Source organism: Saccoglossus kowalevskii, chromosome 18 (assembly GCF_978046115.1).
Source record: "Saccoglossus kowalevskii chromosome 18, keSacKowa6.1, whole genome shotgun sequence".
In the NCBI taxonomy this organism is placed as follows: domain Eukaryota; kingdom Metazoa; phylum Hemichordata; class Enteropneusta; family Harrimaniidae; genus Saccoglossus; species Saccoglossus kowalevskii.
Window position 1 is genome coordinate 10852535 of NC_140658.1, and position 19461 is coordinate 10871995.

At 35.0% G+C, this 19461-nt stretch overlaps 2 protein-coding genes across 2 annotated transcripts; one reads left to right on the forward strand and one right to left on the reverse strand.

Annotated features, from left to right (window-relative positions):
- Positions 1-380: 380 nt before the first annotated feature.
- Positions 381-6316, reverse strand: LOC102804586 (BMP-binding endothelial regulator protein-like). Its single transcript, XM_006815010.3, has 6 exons — positions 6228-6316; positions 4867-4912; positions 4063-4353; positions 2823-3076; positions 1324-1619; positions 381-598 (listed from the first exon to the last, which is right to left on the reverse strand). The coding sequence occupies exons 1-6, from the start codon at positions 6294-6296 to the stop codon at positions 586-588; spliced, it is 969 nt and encodes a 322-aa protein (XP_006815073.2). The 5' UTR covers positions 6297-6316; the 3' UTR covers positions 381-585.
- A 10348-nt stretch (positions 6317-16664) lies between these two features.
- On the forward strand, positions 16665-18847 carry LOC100376867 (uncharacterized). The gene is made up of 5 exons (XM_002733560.4): positions 16665-16840; positions 17074-17101; positions 17621-17905; positions 18460-18493; positions 18632-18847. The coding sequence occupies exons 1-5, from the start codon at positions 16760-16762 to the stop codon at positions 18654-18656; spliced, it is 453 nt and encodes a 150-aa protein (XP_002733606.1). The 5' UTR covers positions 16665-16759; the 3' UTR covers positions 18657-18847.
- The last annotated feature ends 614 nt before the right edge of the window (positions 18848-19461 follow it).

Below are 19461 nucleotides of genomic sequence, written 5' to 3' on the forward strand. Positions count from 1 at the left end.
GCTTGCGATACACTCTCCCCATGTAATCAAAACTGATTACTATGATACCCTATTGAATTGAGTGACACTTTTGTTGGCAATTCCATGTAGAACTCTTGGGACAGTCTGTTATATAATTTTCACGGCAAAGGTAAGCCAAGAATATGTGGAAATTCCATAAAAAAAGTTTGTGTTGTTATTTTATTAATTGTAATTGCAAATCTGATGATGTCAATTAGGGCATCTAGTGTGACGTCATCCTCCAAATTTAGTTTAGTTTAAATAAATGATAAATAGTAAACATTAATTTTAAAATTAAAGGTATACCTGGAAACATAGACGTCTTTGGCTTTTTTTATCAAATTATCCGTTTGTTTTCACATAACACTTTAAAATCACACTTTGGAGTTGGAATTTTTATTAAGCATTTGGCAAATAAAGTACTAAATAACTATTATAATACATTCACAAAAATTGAATTGAGAAGTAAATATATAAGTATAGAAGTAAAATGTATTGGCAATCGGCAGTGAGATTGACTTCGTTAATGCGAAGTGACGGCGGGCATGTTCGAGTGAGCGTCTGCGCTATGCTCAGGAAATAACCTTAATAATCACACCTGTGAATAGAAAGTGAAAATGGTATTACGTAGACAGCAATGACGTGAATACAAACGTATGTAAAATGTCTTCAATATCTATAACAACATAGTTTTGGCCGGGAATATGCTTTAGAACCCTGTGACGTTCACATTTGACCTTGAATTATAACCAGGTCGTGTGATTCACTTGGGAACACGTGTGCTGAATTTGAAGGCCCTGGCAACTCCACTTGTATTGCAATACTGAACATTTCAAACGCATAGTATGACTTGACTTTTGGCTCTTTGTGTGAAAAATTTGCAAATTTCGAAGGGGCTAGCTATTTACAGTTCTCGTTTGATGAAGTTCGAAACGGGTACTTATATTCCGAATTCTGTCCGTGCTCCTAGCCGTCTTTTCGACGTCGTCTGTCGGACATGTCTAGATCGATTTTGTTATTTGACCTTCACCGGCTGGCGGTCAGTTTTGGTTGAAAAGTCATCAATAAATTTGAATATGTGATCAATGTTTGTCGGGAATGCTTAATATACAGGCTTCTTTCACACTGTTATGAGAATCATACAAGGTGGGTTTTTGAACCATGCCATTTCGTATCGCTATTTGATTAAAAAATGGCCGACCGGCAGAATGGCCGACTACATTTTAAACATGTATTAATATAAAATTGAATTTGCAAAAAGCAAGACATGAATCCAAATTTGCCTCTTTATTTGTCTCACTATTATATATATATTATACTCACCTTGAATCGTATACCTTCCAACTCTCTCCAAAATCGTTTACTACCTTAGTATGGCTGCCATCCCGTTTCTGGAAATCATTCAATGGATTACCATCAGCGTTGCCAAGGAGACCACATATGTTACCATTGTAATCTGGGTGGTAAATTGATGCGCTGAATGCGTGCTTACGCCCTTCCCATAATATATCCAAGTTGAATTGTGCAACCCTCACGATGACTCTGGAGTCGTCGACTGTGATTTGTGCATTTTTGGGTTGTCCGCGTAGCTTAGCAACCCATAGTGAATTCCCATTAATCTGCAAAATATATAGAAACAGAAATTTTAAATAAATTATTAACTATTAAACCGGCTGGCGGTCAGTTTGAATATGTGGTAAATTGTTTGTCGGGCATGCTTATACAGGCTTCTTTCACACTGGTATGAGCATCATACAAGGTGAGTGTTTGAACCATGGCAATAAACTAATGGCATTTCTATTAAACTAAAAGATACCCCGACGGCAAATGCCTTTTTAAAAATCATTATATTTTAGTTTTCTGGTCATAAATAATCATTGAACGTTTTCAAGACAATAAGATCCAATCTTCTCCTGCATTTATTCGAATGGTTCTCGTTTCATGATATTTGTATCAAAGAAAAAATCATTCCCGAAATTGCTTATTTTTGGAAAACCAGATCCAGATTTCTCCTAAACGATAGTCGATAGTACTTATATCAAAGCGACACCGCGTGGAAATTTCATGGTAATTCTTTCCTAATTGTATAAGTTGTCAATAAATATTAATTTTCTACATTTTTGTTTCTATACTAATATCTATACTATTAGTTCCCGTGTGAAGGGAATCCCTCCCGGCAATTAAAAAAAAAACGTATCTGTATAAGATGAATAAGTGATTTCACCTGATTTAACCTTTATTTCCCCCCAAATTATATGTATATTGGAAAAACATTTACTTTTTTTTCACAATTAATGAATATAAATGATTTCAATGGAATATCGAAGATCTAAGCATTAGAATTTGAAAATTAATATTTCCCCAGTCAAAACCTCAAGAAGTTTTCACATTATTTGTATCTGAACGGACATGCATGTGAGGTTTAAAACCCTTAACAAGCATATGTGTTAGAATATGGTATCTTTAATATGCACAGAATAGTCTTAGATTGGTCATCGAGTATTCCCCATAGCGTTATGCGTTAATAATACCATATATATTATGAACAACACTTTGAATTTCAAACAGACAATCAATTATGAAAGCAGATCTATTTATTCTGTGAGTTCAAATTTCAAATTTTCAGAAATGTTTAGATCTACTTCACTTCACTTCCGATATGTATATTAGCTATGAGAATGTAGATATATCTCTTGAATAGCAACATAGTTATGTATGCATATTACGTCAGAGGCGTGCCCCGCTCAGTCAGTTTACGAGATACCTTGACTACTTCAAAAATTAATTTTCAAAGTCCAAAGTTAATTACAATGCATGTTTACCGTGACGTCATTGTTTGTATCCATGGAGATAACCTCGTCACCAACGGTCACATTCAATCGCACAGCACGTGTTTTCAGCTCGGTGCCAGATGACTCTCTGGGTGTGAATTCTGCCGTGACTTCAAAATCTGGATTGTCAGTACAGTGCTTGGCGAGTGTGTACCAACACAGTCCTTGAAAGGAGTAGCCATGACCATCGAATGTTCTCAAATGCGGGTCTCCCCGGGTTCTAGCTGGTGTACATGGTCCATCAGCTTCAAACATGGAAAGCAATTGTTGGAAGATTAGATTCAGCTTCTATGTGATACCCAGTTTTTTTTCCTGCATACGTTTATACATAATGATGATTCTAATATTTTTAATTAAAACGACAATTTAATTGCTGTGGAAACAACATTTCGCTGTCCAGTTCTGTAAGATCTGGCTTAGCTAGAATATATGTACATGTACGTCATGTTTATATTTATAGATATCAGTTAGGATTGTTATTATTAACAGAATGTTCCTTCATATCCCAAGGAAAATTAACAAAGTAATAATGCTGTAATGTAGTTTTTACACAAAACGAGAAATTATGCATATTAAGTTTAACAAATGTTAACTACTGATTGAAAATACATGAATTGAAAGTTTGTTGGGATTTATAAAAAAGTTCATTATAACAGAGTTATAGTTTTCCAATTCTACCGTTTGTGGCGTATGTCACTGATGCGCAAAAGTGCAAAAATAATGTGTGGGCACAGGTTTTCAAAATGGTGCGCACGATGCCGCAACACATTCTTTTTAGCCTAACTATTCCTGAAAATATAAAACTTAGCATGATTTGATAGGTACATGACAAAACAAAACTATTGTAGTCATTTGATAAAAGATTTGCGAAAAAAGATGGGGGGCTTTTTCATATCCACCTTTCTATGCAGACACAATTCGATGTAATATTATTAGAGGTTATATCGGGTCAGTATATATTAAAATACATGTCACTGATACGCCATGTCGTGTAATTCAGCAGTGAGCTTGAAATACACTGACATAACTGAGAAACTGGTTAGAGCAGTATTTGTATCACGTTTTGTCCCTTGTGTTTTATTGCAGATATTAGCCCTTCACATTTCATATACATTCGACAAAGACATGTAACTAATTCAATAAATTAGCTTACTTCACGCTAAAAATAATTACCTTCACCGTATGTCACGAAACCAATGATATAATAATATTTTTTAAGAATCTGACTCACCCATTGTGTGTTGTTCCACGGTACCGCCCGTCGCGTTTGAAATTTGAGTTACTCCCGAAACATCAAACGGGAGTACAAATCCATCAGGTGGGAACCAGTTCAGCGTCACTGTCTCAGCCTCCGCCGGAATGAGTATGGAGCCTGTGTCCACTGGAACCTCAAGCAAATAAACGCTGTCGTCAATAGCGTAATGGATCATCATATCATACGCCGGCGGAGTGTTGTCAGCTCTTCTGAAGTTAATGTCGTAGGAACAATCACCAAGACGTTGGTGTGATACGATGATATTATCTACGTGTATGAGAATATATTCGTCAATAAACAAGCAGTTAACGCCTCTGTTTCTTTATTTAGTAAAATACATGAACTGCGTCTTTCTTTGTTAGTACTAGATGAAATAACAAATGACTAGAACAAACTGAAGTACAGTTTTGACAATTTATTGTTTTTCTAATTGCAATTTAAGTGTGATGATCGGTAACGATTTCAACGTGTAAAAAATGCATTGTTTGTCACATGGGATTCAAATACGCACTGCGTGGTGTTTAGATTTTCCGAAAATATTGATATCATTGAACTTATAAAGCGCCGTTATAAGACTGGCAAGCATCTCCAATCGTCGCTCTAGTTTTTTTGTGAAACGAGCTTTATTTGAAGCTTACATTATTTTCAAGGACAGCTAATGTTTTGCATATGCTTACGCTGTGTACTTTAAATCAATTATTTTGAACCAGCAATCATTTTCATCGCTGTGTAACTATAACAATAAAATTATTATTAATTATAAAATAATACTTCACTCACATCTTGCCATTCGTTCGATAATGTTAGAAGCTGTGTAATCAATCGCCTGCGGTTAAAAGTTATTTTTAGTGATCGAATACATAACCAACTAGACTAGACTAGACTAGACTAGACTAGACTAGACTAGACTAGACTAGACTAGACTAGACTAGACTAGACTAGACTAGACTAGACTAGACTAGACTAGACTAGACTAGACTAGACTAGACTAGACTAGACTAGACTAGACTAGACTAGACTAGACTAGACTAGACTAGACTAGACTAGACTAGACTAGACTAGACTAGACTAGACTAGACTAGAATAGAATAGAATAGAATAGAATAGAATAGAAAATATAGTGTAATATTTATATTAATGTCTGTCAATTAAAAAGTTAAAATAGAACACACACAGACTGTCGATGTTTTCACTAGAGGTTTACACGTAAAACAACACAAACTACACACACACATGCTTTATCCTGACAGCCCAAACCATGGAGGTAAACTGAAGCGTACACTTTAGGTGAAACAGCCTGTATTCAACATCAAAACATCAAGCATCTCGATTCAGTTGAATGCTTTAATATCACTGTACCGTACCGTACTACGCATATCGGACGACATGCATTCCTTACATATTCATATTGTGATAGTCACTGTCACAAAATACCACCTGCAGGACCCCACAACACGCGGTATAAGGTAATATATGTAAAAATCAGTATTACTATCGAATTACACTGAAGCGTGCGTGCTCTTGGTTTTGCCGTCAGGGTAGCACTTTTTTCCCGGCAAACCCACAATAAATGTTGAGAGGTGTCCAAGTGTATTGCTTCGTGTTTAACAAGGCAATGAATACCGTAATGAAACTTGTAGCATATAATTAAGTCGACTAGTTTTTTTATCAAGCCACAGCAACTATATTCTACTTGCCAATTCTCATCTTCATCTAATTGGACGCTTTATTTCTTTCAAGTATGATGTTGCGTGTGTGAGGGGCGTGTGTGAGTAAATATTAGAGACAAGGTTGAATGTGCCACGCCCGAGATTAAATATGGATTGCTTTAGAACGAAGGGCGTGTACATCTGTATTATCCATGCATGTCTTTGTCCGTGGCGCGCTTCTTGTAATGTAGTACAAAATGATGAAGGGAAAATTAAAGATTAAACCCGATATATTGTAAAAGTATACTTTTTTTCTCGAATTGCGCTCATTATTCACAATAATATCACGGGAAATGCAACACTTAGCACGAAGTTTCATTACTCCAAGCCCTACAAGTCGTAGTCAATGGTAAAACAAAACTTTCCATGGAAATAAAAAAAGCTCTTAACGCAAAACATCCATATGTCCCACTATTATAATATTACACTCACCCGTTTCTTGGCCAGCGTGCCAGAGCCATTATAGACCAACAACAAAGTTAACAGTAACCAGCCACACATCTTGTCGATGGGTTCGTTCGATAAACTGATAATAGAAATGAATTTTGAAGCAATACGTTCTCTATATCTGAAAACATCCAGGGTTTTGAAAAAAATAGCGACCACAGCACTGGCACCATATGTGACGATGGTGATTTGTTCAATGTGATTACGATAGTTGTAAATTACTTATCAGCCAATTGTGATTCGTTTGACCATTGGTTAGAATATACCGCTGTCGAATCGCGACGAAACTGACGTCAAATGAATTATGCTTATTTATTTCCGTTTCGTCCATTCTTCCGGTACAATGTTTCGCATTTGAAATACAAATCTGTGACGTGCTTACGTAATGTACAACAGTGGAATATTATATATTGCACATTTTTGACAATTATTTGCTTACTGATCATTTATAACCGATAAGTCATCGGATCACAACATTGCTGAATCTAAAAATACAATCTTATTGTTCATGATGACGATTACTTTAATAAACAGTATCAACATCTGATAAATGCAGGTGAGTTTAGTTAGTGATTTATTTTGGGACAGGAAATTAAATTACCAAACTGAATTCACATAGTATTAATATTTCCATGTTTCGAGGCTGTACACGTTCATGAGCAACATCTACACCAAAAGTGTATGCATATAATGACGACATACGTAGGATATACTTTACATACATGCTTAAACAATATTATATTGTCTTAGATTTCCAGCTAAGTAGAGGGACGTAAAAGTGTAATAAACATCTCCGAAAAAAACAACCAAAAAAACAACAAATTAACATATTTGGGTTTAGAGTCGAAATATTTGTTTAGATAAATGTTTTATGAATTTTAAACGATGAATACCATTCGAGCTTTTGACGATTTCTCTGTGAACTTTCCTCTGGCATGATTTTTATAACTTAAACAATTTGTACACAAATGTAGTGATGATTTGATGGGATTTATCTGCGTAAATTGGGCACGATTGAGAGACAGGAGACTCCAGGTACATTACCGAGTATCTACTGAACCATTACAACTAATTGAACGATGATTTCAGCGTGGCGCAAGTGTCTCCCGGTGTAAATATTTTATAAAAAAACAGTCGTGCCTTTTCTAAACGTGTATAAATATCACACGGCTGTAAATATTTATCAATACAATTTTTATCAGTTATTGTTTGATTTCATTTTCCTTCAGCGGTGTAAGAATATATAGAGTGATTCGAGAATTCAAAAGTTCCCTATACAAAATAAGTAATATCATACCATTTGGGCGAAGCAGAGATATTTGATTTTTTTTCACATGCTTGCTTACTTATTTAAAAGAAATATAAAAGATGAGAATATTTAAATTGATTTGATATTGTGATGAATCTTGGTTAATCAATCTTTCGTTTGCAGTCTTTCTAATTATGATTTATTGTTGCACAGAACCTGTTATCGTATTTGCAAATGGCCACCGAAATCTCGTCTAGTTCGAGAAAAGCGTGCGGCGGAGTCGAAGCATTTATACAAGGCAGAATTTGATACGTCGACAAAACCCTGTCGACAAAAAAGCTGCTCTGTGATTGGTCTGACTGTTAGGTGTTATGGTTAGGTAGCCAATCAGGCACAATCTTGTAAGTAGCTTTTTGACTCGAATAGTGTTTTATGCTATGCCGCCTTCGCGTCTACTGTTAAAAATAATATTGTTAGATATACCAGCAGAATAGTAGTAGTCGCGATAAAAAGACACAATATTTGAAAGTCAAAAACAAATTACGTGGCTCTCTCGTTCGAAGCGAGATCTCGGAGAACGTTTGCAAACTAGGCATATTGATAACATTGATATGTAATTTTGCTTACTTATTTTCTGAATGCAAAATATTGTTGATTTCATTGTTGAAATATTGACCTAACATGTGGTGGTGGGTGAATATAAATCCAACAGTTCGATTTTCTGTTAGCGAATTGCAAAATTATTTGAAAACGTAAAAATAAACTGGCGATGCATCTTCACATGGACTAGGTAAAGCGACAGCTGAAATAGACACCGGTGCTTAATTTCAACAGACAGGCTGCAGGGTGTCACACAGCGGTGTTTTCATTTATGTCTACCATAATAGCCTGTTAAAAAACAACGAGATGTGTGAGCAAGTGGTGCATATCATTCAGTGCGTGATAGTTTTCAATAATTAAAAATACAAATTGAATTTTGTTATTGTTCCTGAATATATATATATATATATATACCTTGGTACGTCTAACTAGGTATGTTTTGTAAGCAAAGAAGCTGAAGCCAGTATTTACTATTACAATCTTGACAACGCAAAAAATAAAGCAATTTGAAATTAGTGATCCAATAAATATGTAATCAATCAACATATTCTGATATTTAATTTTTGCCTTTCCAATATAACGTGTTGAAACCTGCGAATTACTGCGGATAGTTGTGACTAAACTGCGAAACAAAAATGCATTAACATCTCACTGGGTGCGCTTGTTTTTTTGTTTTTTAACAAGACGTATGAGTTATAATCACTACGCAGTGTATCACTGTATTTGTCTAAATCTTGTCTTTTTTAAATCTTAAATACAGATATCTGATTTGCTCTGTGCTGATTTTATAAATATAATATTAAGTGAGTATCAGTGTATTATTCACAAACATTTATTCCTTTATATTGATTGGATCTGTTTGATCTAAACATTTGTCGAAGGTTGCAGACAACACCAGACTGTAGGCACTGATGTCCTAAATAGTATTCAAAACATATATACATATATCGGTGTATATTGTGTATATCTTTATTAATTGTTTCCACACCAGTGATCGGAAATAAATGTGAAGTACTGTGCAATACCTAGTAATCTCCCAGGTCAGTTGTTATCCAAACACCAAACAATGATTGATTGGACTTAATATCACAAACATAATGACAAACAGTACAAATGCTGATCAAACCATTATGCACGACAGATAATCTGGCTGACTATTCCCCATAAAAGAGCGTCAAATTTGAAGTTATATAATGAAATCTTATTAAAGAAGTATTTCGATATAAGTTTGTTGCTGAACTATATAATCAGGCATATTATTTAAACCATCTTGATGAAAAACATTCTTCACTAATGTGTCTTGTTGTGTCCCAACAATCATCCCATTACATATTTTTGTTTTGCCCACTTATTTGCGGGTTATTTAAGTGCAATGTGTATTCACTAGCTATTACGACTTATCATACATATTATGTGTTCCTAAAAATAAATGATGATATATGCTGGTCGGGATGAAATCAGTTCAAGTTAACCTTAATAATGTTCGATTCAAATCGAAGCCAGGGTGACGTCATACTCAACTATTGTTTCTTCATTATTGTACATTGTATTGATATTGCATGTATGGTGTATATAATATATATTTCCCGGTTGGATACTGGTCACGTGACTTAGAGATGATTTTAATAACATTGTCCCACTACGGTATTCATCTAACAACGTATTTGTTTAGCACTTTGTGAACAAACAAAAAGGTGACTTATGGTTTATTTTGGTGTATATGTTAAAGCGGGAGGGTCGTCACCAGCGCACGCGCGGGAATTGTGTCCCAAGCGACGATAACGACGCATGCTAAAAACGCAAAGACTCATGGGTAGACGCTTGTTTGTAAACAATGACAAGCTATGGCCATCTAACGCATGCGCAGGTGATTTTAAGTAAAATATATATTATTTTGGCTAACAACTGCATAAGCTGTAAAATTATATTCAGAATAAACCTTACATCATCAATAAGTGGAAATACACACACCTATTTAAGTGGTAGAGCTATTCATACATGTTTGTGTGGTATGCACACTATCGTGGCTGCTTGTATCCAGAACACAACATGCATTTAAGGTGTCCATAGTACATGTGTCCAATCACGATTTTTACTATTCATGCCCTTCATTTACGTTTGCATATAGCACTTTAGTCACACAGTGTTTAGACATTTTTGATATGATAAATACATCGACTTAATATGAAGTACGAAATAGTGTTGTAATAGACTTAACATCAATGACCTAGTGACATTCCATGATTTATGACACGAACACCCCTTTCAAAGACAAAACCTAATTAAATAATTCACATATAAGTACAGTCTCTAAAAGCAGGGGTCTGATTCAAGTACTCATTTACTACACTGTCCCGTTGTTAAATAGCTTATAATTCCCAATTTAATAATTGGAGGAACCAATTTTAATAGTTTTATATTTTTTGCAAGTTGGTGGTCACATTACACAGTATGTCTAACTATTTGTTTGAAAAGGAGTACAGAATGGCAAAAGAAAAGATTTAGAAAAAAAAATTTAAGTTTCTTAAGTTAAGGTAGCGAGACTATTATTTGTGTTGAAAATTACGATTTTCACATTCATTTATTAATTGATGAAATGCACTATAAACTTTCATTTGATAAAGTCAACGTAACCTAGAATGTCATGTAAGTTGGTTAAAATGTAGATTTTCTGAAGGGAAGCAAGGCAGCTCCAGTAGTGTTTTCCAAAATCAACAACACAGGTTTAATCTGTGTGCCTATAAGTTTCAGAAATTAACTCAAGACAAAGCAATGTTAGGATGTGTTATCAGTAGCTATCTGACACACAATTAGTGTTTCCAAACATTTGAGTGGTTTGTCTCCGCCCCTGTTTATTTCACAGATTAGTCATTTGCATACGAATGTGTCAAACACAAGGTCACACAGCCACTGAAAAAAATCATTGATTTAGTGTTTTCATCTGCCGATTGTATCGAATTATAGCTATCCCATTCCTTTAATTTTTTGGTTTCCAACAGCCTTACACATTTGGATGCCCCTGCACATGTTAAAACAGACCTTCCGTGATGAGAAAACAAATCGATTGTGCGATAAACAAGCTTGAAAATCTTTGCTGTTACTTCATGGACGTTTTCCAGGAGTTTATGTTTTTTTCAAAATACACGGTCTTTAACAAAAAATAACGTATACTTATTGTCGTCGGATTAACACCAAATTTTCACAGCTTTAAGGTGACAATGAGAGAAACTTGAATGTGTCCAGACAAACTATTTCAATGTGTTGTGGTTTTAGTTGGGGGCAATACAACTAAAACAGAAATTCAAATTCAGGACACTACTTTTCAAAACGTGTTGCTTGAATAAAACTGACCAGACACATTCAATTTACCAGACTATTGAACAACTAGGAAAAGTAAAAAAAAAATTCTTATCACCAGCATAAATGTGCAATTATTTTTTTTTTACAAAAAAAGTAATTTTTCACTTTTGATTAAGTTAAGCATCATAGAATGCAGATACGACCATGGCAAACACACCTTTGAACAGCACGAAGTCTGGCGATTCCAAAAATATATACTTTCCCGGGTCTATTTGTAGTCATTTGGTCACAATTTGAAGATGAAAACAAGTATGCAAATAATAGTCCCGCTACCTTAAAGGAAAATGAGTTTGAGACAAATATTTCTGGATCTATCAAAAAAACTGTTAAAAGTAAACTGCATTATTGTCACATCAGACATCAGGTTGCACAATGAAGCCCCTGGATTATGAATGTACTGCAGTGTGTGCCCACTCCTTTCACAAAGCATGACATCATTCATGTATACCATGAAGACCAAATAGCGGGAAGGTTCTTCGTTTTGTGTTTAGAATTCTACACACCACGGACGTTTGTCAAGTGTAGGTAATAAACTAATGGTTATAAGCAACTCAAATTGTTGGGTCGCCAGAGCAAAACGTTTCAGAATAGTTTGGGGAAAAAATCCACATTAATGTTTGTGTATGAATACATCTGTTAGTTAAATTGACCACCAACCATGAATTTATGTTTCTAAATTTAAAATCGGGGCTATCCAATGAAGTATGCATTTGGGAACTAATAGGGTGGAGTGATGCATTTTGTGCATGTGTAGCTGAGGTTCATTCACACCCCCACCCGATAGTGGCCAATTTAACCCATGATCAAAACCATCATTTTTAGAATTAGGTTTTAGCTTCAAAAATAAATGCACACATATTATTTATATATTTATTCATTGTTTTACTCAATGTTTTTCATATACTGATTACTTACTGAATTTACTTATCTCAATTTTCACTAATGTCCGTAAATTTTACCAATATGTTTTACTGGCGTGCGTTTTCAAAAGTAATATTCTAAAATTGTTATTTTATGATTTATTTGTTTGCGTAGATTATTCCTTGGACACCATATGTTATATTTATTATTCTGGAACTCATTTGGAGCACATTGTCATTGTTGTATAATTCTTTTATGTTTTTTTCCATAATGTATGAGCACAAGGTTACAATAGAGAACAATGGCAATCGCACACTTCATTTATTTTTAAATAATGTGTTGTCGTGATGTTTAAGGACATATCAAACCCACAGCCTGTGGCCTTGGTAATGCGGTGAATCCTTAGAAACCTGACTCATGTAAGCCGGCGTTAATCTCCACAATTTTGAGAATAACGCCCACTGAATGAGAGGCATATCGATATTGTTGTTTTTTTTAGAAGCAGGCACGTTATTTTAACTTACGTATTTTATTTTACTGTCTAGTCTATTATAAATCCCTTTCTATCCATTTTATTGTCATTGGATTATTTACAAGATGAATATAATACATTTAAAGTGCTGTGTTCGTTGCACAGCTCGTGTTTGAATATCATATAAACAAAAACATTGTGTTTTACACGAGTTTTATACGTCAATATTGAGTGCCATATTGAACAGAACGCGGCGCGACGACCGCCGGCATTTATTAAACAACCAACTTCCTTACAATTCTCAACGTCATATCTATCATTTGTGAAACTACAGATAAAATCGAAACCGCATATACGAAGTTTGCAAAAAGTATTCAGTCTTCAGAAGTCACTTCAAACTTCAAATGAACGTTAACGCTGAGATTTGAAAACACACCTCTTATAAAATAGTAAACTTAGATGTTGTTTAACAAGTCAAGAAACCGAGGAATAATAGACAAATTTCCGTATAATATATATGATAACAAGCTTTTTTATAAAGGTAAAAAAGACGAAATGTGCGCGATGGCGAATGAAAATCAATGTAAGAGGAATAAAAATTGTTATGGATAAAAACGTCATCAGGAAGCTTTCTTTGGGATCCAAGTGTTTAAAATAAATGCAAAAGGAAGCGTAATCAGATGATGCATTCGATGTAATGGGAGTCAGGCTATGGCGTCACATTCGTTCAGAAAACCAAAGAATTATATATAACTTTTATATGGGTTTTGAAAAGTTGCGGGTACTACATGAACACAAACAGTATATATACTATGTGAAACCACATAATAGTGTGTACCCATCGATCATTGAGCTGGGGTGCGTTAGCTCATCGTCAGCGACGTCACGAACAATAAATGAAAGATAATTTTGTCCACGGAGTGTTTTAAAATAGTGATATCGGATTTACAACTCAATCTCTGTGTCGACCAGAAAAAGACACATTATATACTAGATTTACACAGAAATATGATATGGAACGCCTCGAAGGGGAAAGTCATTTGTTGATGTGATATCTGTATCATCCTGTAGTAGGTGTCAGCAAAATAATGGTGACCTAAATCCGTTTTTATAAATTGTCCATTTCATACTTGCCTCATTTCTTTATATATTCCATATATTTAAATATCTCAAAGGCGATTGAGGATCAGCGACTGGAAGCGCCCTCTGTGTTTAGACGATGAATAACGTACACCATGATATTAATTAGCATAGATAGGGATATTGGAAGTAGTACTGTAAACATATAGTATGTATGATTATCAGTGTTAGCACTACAGCTGTTGTTTGTTATTACTCTTGTTATGGTTTGTCGTAGTGCGTGTCTAGCCACGAGTTCACATTATTATGCGATGTCGCATTATTTTCGGTGATATTTGTAACCCGTATTCTAATGAAAACGCGTTTGGATTCTATGCAACTCTAACGAAAAACAACACTGACATGATGTAACTGCAACTGAGTGGTTTAATTGTCACAACGGGAAGACCCATCTTCATAAACTCTGACTATACAAGGAGATATTTATCTTTAATTTAAACCTGTTTATGGACAAAAATATTTTGGATGTCAAATTGTGCGCTTCATATTTCGCTTCATTATTTTTTGGGTTGCCACAGTAATAGTGTTTGCCGAACCTATCCGTATTTGGAATTTTGACATGCAGACGCCATTGGAGTGGATTGTCGGCGTGATTTGCTTAGTGGTATATCGTTCTTTATGCCATATCACGTGTCCGACTCTCCTCCAATCAGCTTGGCATACACGAATATGAGAGATTATTAATGATGTTATGAACAATACCGTAGTGACGTCACATGTCGTTAAAGTTAAATGATTTGGAACGACAATCGAAATTTGCAATGTACATTGGTTGAAATGCAACAAATAAAGTGCATGAAAAGCGCCCTCTGCAATAAACAAATAGTTACTAAAGTGTGGGCAAAAACTGAGCCCCTGACCGGATGGTTAGTGGAGGCGGATGATAGGTAATTTATGCTAACCGACAGCACTGTATCCAGAGCTAGGCCACCGGTTAATCGACACGTAAACAAAGCAGACAACAATGAGCTCAGGGAACCAGGCAGAAGACAAGCAAAACAGTATTTAGGTTTTGAAAAATGAGCGTTGGAGGAAAAACGGACCAGAATAGTGCAAACAATAGTATACAGTCTAATGACTATGGCAGAAAGACTGATTAATTTGACTTTTTATTTTTTGTTGAAAATTACATTTTTGTGTCATAATTATAAACGAAATATGAATGCGACTAAATATGATAATACGGTATTATTTGTACACAAGAATATGTAAAAAACAATTCTCTGTTTGATGTAACTTTAAAATTCTCCTTATAAAGCAAACTGATCAAAAAATTCCCCCAAAATGTCAATTGCAGGGGCCCGAAGCTTAATTTGTCTTAACACGAGGAATTGTTAACATCAAAGTTACCACATCAACTATACAGGGTGAAGAATAAGATTGGGAATCATAGTACATAATCAAAATTATTAATTTGGATAATCAAATAAGTCTCTATTGATAGGCATTGGAGTACGATACAAACACATTCAGTTACTATCATTCCAACAATATCTTTTTTTTTTAGGTCAGGCTAGGCCAAATGTGAAATAATTCTCTCAAATGACATTCAACATAGATTTCATTTATAGGTACCATTAGTTGTGTTCGGACAATGATTAGAAACTGACGGTTGAACTGTGTTATTAGTGCGTATTGTGAGAAATTACGTATTACGCAAACGGGAACGTAGTACTCGCTTATTAACGTTCCCGTCCGTTCTCGTAGACTAATGAATGACATATAGTAATATACGAGGTCAATGGCCTGTGCCAAACATGTACTTATGCGTTCTCATTTTCAACCGCCATCGGAATATATTCGGTATAGCTTAAGTTTATTTCGATTTCATGTGGCTGAATTAATAGAATGTCAACATTTTCTGGTGGTATCACTGCTTAACGCAAATATATATATTTCTGGCAAGTCTAACTTCGAGGGCGCTAGAACTTATTAAGTGCGCTCTTGTATCACGGTCGGGAATACATAATGTATTTAATATCCCATCAAATGACTAACAAATAATTATACTGACATACAGGGCGCCATCTATGACAGAATATTGTCGAGTGGTGCCACTCGTTACGGTTACCAGATGATCAATGCAATCAATAAACCTAATAAATTCATTCTCAGTATTTCACATAGTGGGCTTTATATCACCAAGCGCATGTCAGTAATTACAAATCAACTCTGTACTAATTCACCGTGCCGCAATTACGCCCGCTATCACAATTACTTCTCATAACCCATATCTCTTTTCTCTATACAGTATGATTACAATACCGACTCTTGTCAACAGCAATTGTTTTGTGATTAGTCACAGGTCGCATATGTATATATGCGAGTATTATTTCGTAAGCAATCTGTGGCATCTGTCGCCAAATCTGAATCTAATATCCAGATAATCATAGCAGGTTTTGAAAGATTAAGGTATTGAAAACATTACGATGAATGGAAGCCGTCATGCGTAAAACGGTTTCTATGGGAACTGTACTGCCTACTAAAACAATACGTATGGACACTGTTAATATATTTACATTTTTGTCGTCAGATTTTACAGTGTGGTAGATACAGTATGTCTTTAGTGAAAAGGTAAAATATTCACTACAACTGTAACCGACAAATATCATAGTAATCCAATAACAACCCCTGTGGAAATGTGAGAAATTGGCGAGGACAATCACGTGGTAGGAATGATCCAATAAGACGCACGCTCCATGGCACCAGGCAGCAATCCCCGCTAATCATGACAGACTGTTATTGTGAACAGGACACAGACAGTGTTCACGTGATACGACGCAATTAGAGAAACACAAATCACTCACTTTCGAGATAACGCGAAGTATAACGAAAATGAAGACAGGAGTATTCATACTTGCCCTGGTGGCAGGTACCGCCTTAGCTGCCCCTAAGCTTCTGCATGCGAAACCAAAGGTATGTTTCTACAATTGATGTAAATTTCTAATCTACTTCCAACTGTCGGTTTAAATATCGTAATCAGCACTGGATGATGTACGCTATGAATTAATTTAGGATATACACTTTAATATTATATAATTAATGTAATTATTATTATTGTTCATATATAAAAATTATCAATTACTTTCTAGTGCGAAATTTGTTTCTCAAAATATTATATATATATTGTGACGTACTTTTAATTCCAGGGTCAGCCTGAGACTAGGATTCCTAGATGTAAGTAGGAACATATTTGAGTTCAAATAAGCACATGTGTGTGTCAATGCATTGTAATCCAGTTGTCAACGAAACAAAATTCACTTTAAATTAGTATATTTTTCGTTCTCCATACAAGCGTATCAAATATAGTTGATTATAAATGACATGATAATATCACAAGACAGTGTCTAGATGTGTTTATATAAGTTCATTTCAACCACTCACGTTGTTGTGCTGAGATTTCACAAGCCGTAATCACTGTTGGTGCCATTAAACTAAATAACAGTTGTGAGAATGTTGTATTGTGTGAATTTCAGACCTACATCTGACTAGCGCGGGCTTTGTTTACATACTATGCAAATCCTGTTTACAAGGGGGTTTCTATTTATTTCAAAAATGCCAAAACAAATTAACTATTTTAAAAATAGCAAACAGAAAAAAATATAATTGTAATGGTGTGAAGTTCTAATGATCATATTCCTAATTAATAATTCTTTGAAAATTCCAATGATGAATATTAATTTTTATTGGTTTTAGTTAACGTCGTGATGTTCCACTCAATGAACAAGGACTGTTCATTCGACGTGACCTTTGAACGAGCCGACCGAACTTACACCCCGAAATTAAATCTGCAATACAGGTTTTATGACAGCCTTGGTAACACACTATACAGAGGCGATATAGCGATTGAAAAACGCGTCATTTCTGAAACACTAAAGCTGACACCATTACCTGGTTTCAAGGCACCCTATTTTGTAGCAGGAAAAGTGTATGTGGATAATGATAGCGAGAATGATGGGGTCATTAGAACCCACGAAATGGGTAAGTTGAATAGTTTACGACAAATTGATTTTATAACTACTTCATTGCTCCTTTCGCTCCATATGCATATGCGCCGTTCATTACTGTGTCAGCTGAGTATCATATCGCACCCATCAACAATTTATGTAAATTAGACGCAAAATTGTGTATGACGAAACAAACGATAAATACTGCAATTGATGTAACTCACTCAACAGCCGTGAATTATTTTGTATGTTTGAATAAATTTGGTTGTTTTGAATTTGCTCTTATGTCCCCAGCCCCGTGTACGTTTAGTAGGATGAAGGAAAGTGCGTATAATATTACAACAAAGTGCAATAACATACAACAAAGAAAGTTTATTAACAACAACTCAAACAAATTTAAGACATGCAAGGCGGAACTATTTAAAAACACACTAGATAGGCGCATATATTCCGTTTTATAACAATTATTGGATAGTTTAGCATCTTCGTCAAACGATTCGTATAATGTCACAGGGTTATATTGTCGGTTAAACACACATGCCTATTGCATACATTATCAATAATTCCATTTCACTGTATTCCTTTCAGATGATGGTCAATGCCTCAAGAAGAAGAAAAGAAAGTAAGAATTTTAGTTTTCGATTTATTTAGATAATTATTCAAATGAAATGACCAATCAATTATAAATTCAACTTGCCTGAACACTGAACAAGTGTGTGTCGTAATTGACTAAAAAGTTATGTTTTCTCTCTTTTTTCAGAGAAGAGAAACGAAGTAATGCATAATAGAATATTGGCTATTAGGATTGTACGTGGCATACATATCCTTTCGCTTTTTATTTATTTAATCCGCATTTGGATTAGCACACGCATTAAATAGATAATACGACCTATTGCATGAATCAGTAGTTTCCACATTTACAATTATTCTGCTGTGTAATTTTAAACAAATTAAATAAATTATGAAACTCATTGGACATCAGTTGTATTGATTAAAAAAAATATATGTAAATATCTGGTATAGCTATGTAATATATCCTTTTCCAAGTCTGTAGAAATCAGCACGTTCTTTAATTATCTCCAATTACAAACATGTTAAATTACTAGGCCGGTTATATCGTAGCCCGAATATGTATATCTATTTTACCGTGTCCACAAATACACACTATGACACAACGCGGCTGAAATTTCTACTCATGTTCACGCATGTTTTATCAGTTTATCAGCCTAAATTAACTGCAGACAGTTTTCACCGAGTCGGTACGTTATTTGGTCAATGTCGCCTCGTTTTACATTCTGTACTATATCCATTTGGTGAGGGTAGCATTTAAAAAACGGTGATTTCCGAAGTATTGGCTGTAACTGCAGTGGATAAAAGCTGATTGGCCAATGTTACCGACATTAGTTCTACCATTGTTTTCTACAAAGAGCATAAAGATAGCGCGAGACCGGTTTTAATTGTAATCGTTAGGGTTTCAAACGCATTGACACGCAGATCGCCGCAAACCAACGATCTGACACATACTGCGCGTGGAACTATGGGAAAAGGTGTCGGAACTATTTCCACACTGTGCCAACACAGGTGGCGCTA